This window comes from Trachypithecus francoisi, unplaced genomic scaffold (assembly GCF_009764315.1).
Source record: "Trachypithecus francoisi isolate TF-2019V2 unplaced genomic scaffold, Tfra_2.0 Lachesis_group21, whole genome shotgun sequence".
Lineage (NCBI taxonomy): Eukaryota > Metazoa > Chordata > Mammalia > Primates > Cercopithecidae > Trachypithecus > Trachypithecus francoisi.
Window position 1 is genome coordinate 59,730,245 of NW_022681467.1, and position 2,841 is coordinate 59,733,085.

At 63.5% G+C, this 2,841-nt stretch overlaps 1 protein-coding gene across 1 annotated transcript; it reads left to right on the forward strand.

Annotated features, from left to right (window-relative positions):
- The first annotated feature begins 213 nt into the window (after window positions 1-213).
- On the forward strand, window positions 214-1,979 carry ABHD16B (abhydrolase domain containing 16B). Its single transcript, XM_033187173.1, has one exon. It carries the CDS (start codon window positions 535-537, stop codon window positions 1,942-1,944), a length of 1,410 nt encoding a protein of 469 aa, XP_033043064.1. The 5' UTR covers window positions 214-534; the 3' UTR covers window positions 1,945-1,979.
- The last annotated feature ends 862 nt before the right edge of the window (window positions 1,980-2,841 follow it).

The window sequence follows — 2,841 nt, forward strand, 5'->3', positions numbered from 1 at the left end:
ATCACAAGGTCAGGAGATCGAGACCATCCTGGCTAACACGGTGAAACCTCGTCTCTACTAAAAATACAAAAAACTAGCCGGGCGAGGTGGCGGGCGCCTGTAGTCCCAGCTACTCGGGAGGCTGAGGCAGGAGAATGGCGTAAACCCGGAGGGCGGAGCTTGCAGTGAGCTGAGATCCGGCCACCGCACTCCAGCCTGGGCGACAGAGCAAGACTCCGTCTCAAAAAAAAAAAAAAAAGAAAAAAGAAAGAGGGAGACAGTAGCTGCTCAAATCATGGGTGGGAAAGCTGGGCCTGGGAGCGTTTGGCCGGTGGGGTCTTGGCGAAGGTGGGGGAGGGGCAGAACCTTGGGCCCATCATATCTGGGAACCCTTTGTGCCCCACCACCTAGCAACAGAATGTAGCCTTCCCTCGGCCCTAGAAGGCCAGGTCACAAAGGCCATCAGGGCCTGGCTGGGAGCCGGTGTCCCCTAAGACTGCCCTGAGCCTCTCGCGGCGACCCCGGCCCAGTGGCTGGGCGTTGGGGCCACCACCCATGTGCGTCATCTGCTTCGTGAAGGCGTTGGTGCACGTGTTCAAGATATACCTGACCGCCAGCTACACCTACACATTCCGCAGCTGGCCCGTGGCCTTCCGCTGGGATGACGTGCGCGCCGCGGGCGGGAGCAGCAGCCACCGGGCGCTGACCTGCGCGGCTGCCGCGGCGGGCGTGTGGCTGCTGCGGGACGAGGCGCTGGGCGGGGACGCGCTGGGGCGGCCTCCACGTGTGGTGCGCAGCCAGGCGCAGTGCCTCTTGCAGCAGCTCCGCGGGCTGCCCGGCCAGCTCGCTAGTTACGCGCTGGCCCACTCGCTGGGCCGCTGGCTCGTGTACCCCGGCTCCCTGTCCCTGATGAGGCGCGTGCTGCTGCCGCTACTGCAGCACGGTCAAGAGCGCCTCATGGAGCGCTACCATGGCCGGCGCGCCAAGCTGGTGGCCTGTGACGGCAACGAAATCGATACCATGTTCATGGACCGCCGCCAGGACCCGGGCAGCCACGGGCACGGGCTGCGCCTCGTCATCTGCTGCGAAGGCAACGCCGGCTTCTATGAGATGGGCTGTCTGTCTGCGCCGCTCGAGGCCGGCTACTCTGTGCTGGGCTGGAACCACCCCGGCTTCGGCGGCAGCACTGGCGTGCCCTCCCCTCAGCACGACGCCAACGCCATGGACGTGGTGGTCCAGTACGCACTGCACTGCCTGCACTTCTCGCCCGCACACGTGGTGGTCTACGGCTGGTCTGTTGGCGGCTTCACGGCCACCTGGGCCACCATGACCTACCCGGGGCTGGGTGCACTGGTGCTGGATGCCACCTTTGACGACCTCGTGCCGCTGGCGCTGAAGGTCATGCCCCATAGCTGGAAGGGGCTGGTGGTGCGCACCGTGCGCGAGCACTTCAACCTTAACGTGGCGGAGCAGCTGTGCTGCTACCCGGGGCCGGTGCTGCTGCTCCGACGCACGCTGGACGACGTGGTCAGCACCTCGGGCCGCCTGCGCCCCCTGTCACCCGGCGGCGTGGAGGGCAACCGGGGCAACGAGCTGCTGCTGCGCCTGCTGGAGCACCGCTACCCCGCCGTGATGGCGCCAGAGGGCCGTGCAGTCGTCATCCGCTGGCTGCGCGCTGGCAGCTTGGCGCAAGAGGCCGCCTTCTATGCACGCTACCGCGTGGACGAGGAGTGGTGCCTGGCGCTGCTGCGCTCCTACCGTGCACGCTGCGAAGAGGAGCTGCAGGGCAAGGAGGCCCAGGGGCCACACGGACCCGCCTTCCCATGGCTGGTGGGCCAGGGCCTGAGCTCGCGGCGGCGCCGGCGGCTCGCACTGTTCCTGGCTCGGAAGCACCTCAAGAACGTGGAGGCGACTCACTTCAGCCCTCTGGAGCCTGAGGAGTTTCAGTTGCCCTGGGGGCTGTAACCTATAGGCCCCAGTGGGGGATCACGCACTTGAACAACTTCCTGGCCTTCTTAGTTCACCTCTCCATACTCCCAACCACTGCGGGAGTGGGGCGGGGGGAAGGGGGCGCTCCTGATCTGCTGTCTCGGGGGGTAGGCAGAACACGGGGACCGGTGGTGCTGTCCTTCCTTCACGGGGGCGTTCTGACCTTACCCCCAACCCCGCCCCGTTCTTCCTTGCTCCATCCCCTCCTTTCTCTCTTCCTCCCACAAATACGTTTGGATGCCCCCACCCAGCTCCTAAAGGGAATAAAAGGTTAACCTGACCCGGTTTATGGCAATACTCTGTGATGAGTGCCTTGATCACCACAAAAGGATGATGGGGACAGGGGCTGTGGGGTCCCAGGGAGGAGCCCTTCACTTGGCCTGGGTTACAGGATGGCTCCTGGGAAAATGACGCCAGCTGTGCGCTTAAAGTCTGTGCACACTCCTCCCGTGAAAGGAGGACATTGGCATTGCAGGGCTGTGGGCAGGTCTCAGTGGCTGGGCATTCTCAGGAGTTCACACTGGCTATTATTCTGTAGGGCTCCCTCCCACCTCCAAACTCCTGGCTTCTACACCACAGCATTCACAGACAGACTGCAAACTCACATGGTGGCATGTGAGGCTACGGATACACCTGCACGGGCCAGAGGACACTACTGGGTGTCCCCCAGAGCCAGGCCTGGGCTGGACTTTGTTCCTGGCTTAGGGATGCAACACAGAATGAGACCAGGCCTCTGCTCAACACGGTCTGTAATGTCACATCCCTGTGGTCTGCCCTGAACTGACTGAAGCAGGTGTCTCTATGCGTCACTAGTCCCTGGGCTGGCCTGGTTGGGTTGAGCAAGGATCTCTGGAAAGAATGAAAGGCAGCAAA

Coding starts and splice junctions, on each gene's coding strand:
- ABHD16B (XM_033187173.1), top strand. CDS start 535: ATGTGCGTCATCTGCTTCGTGAAGGCGTTGGTGCACGTGTTCAAGATA.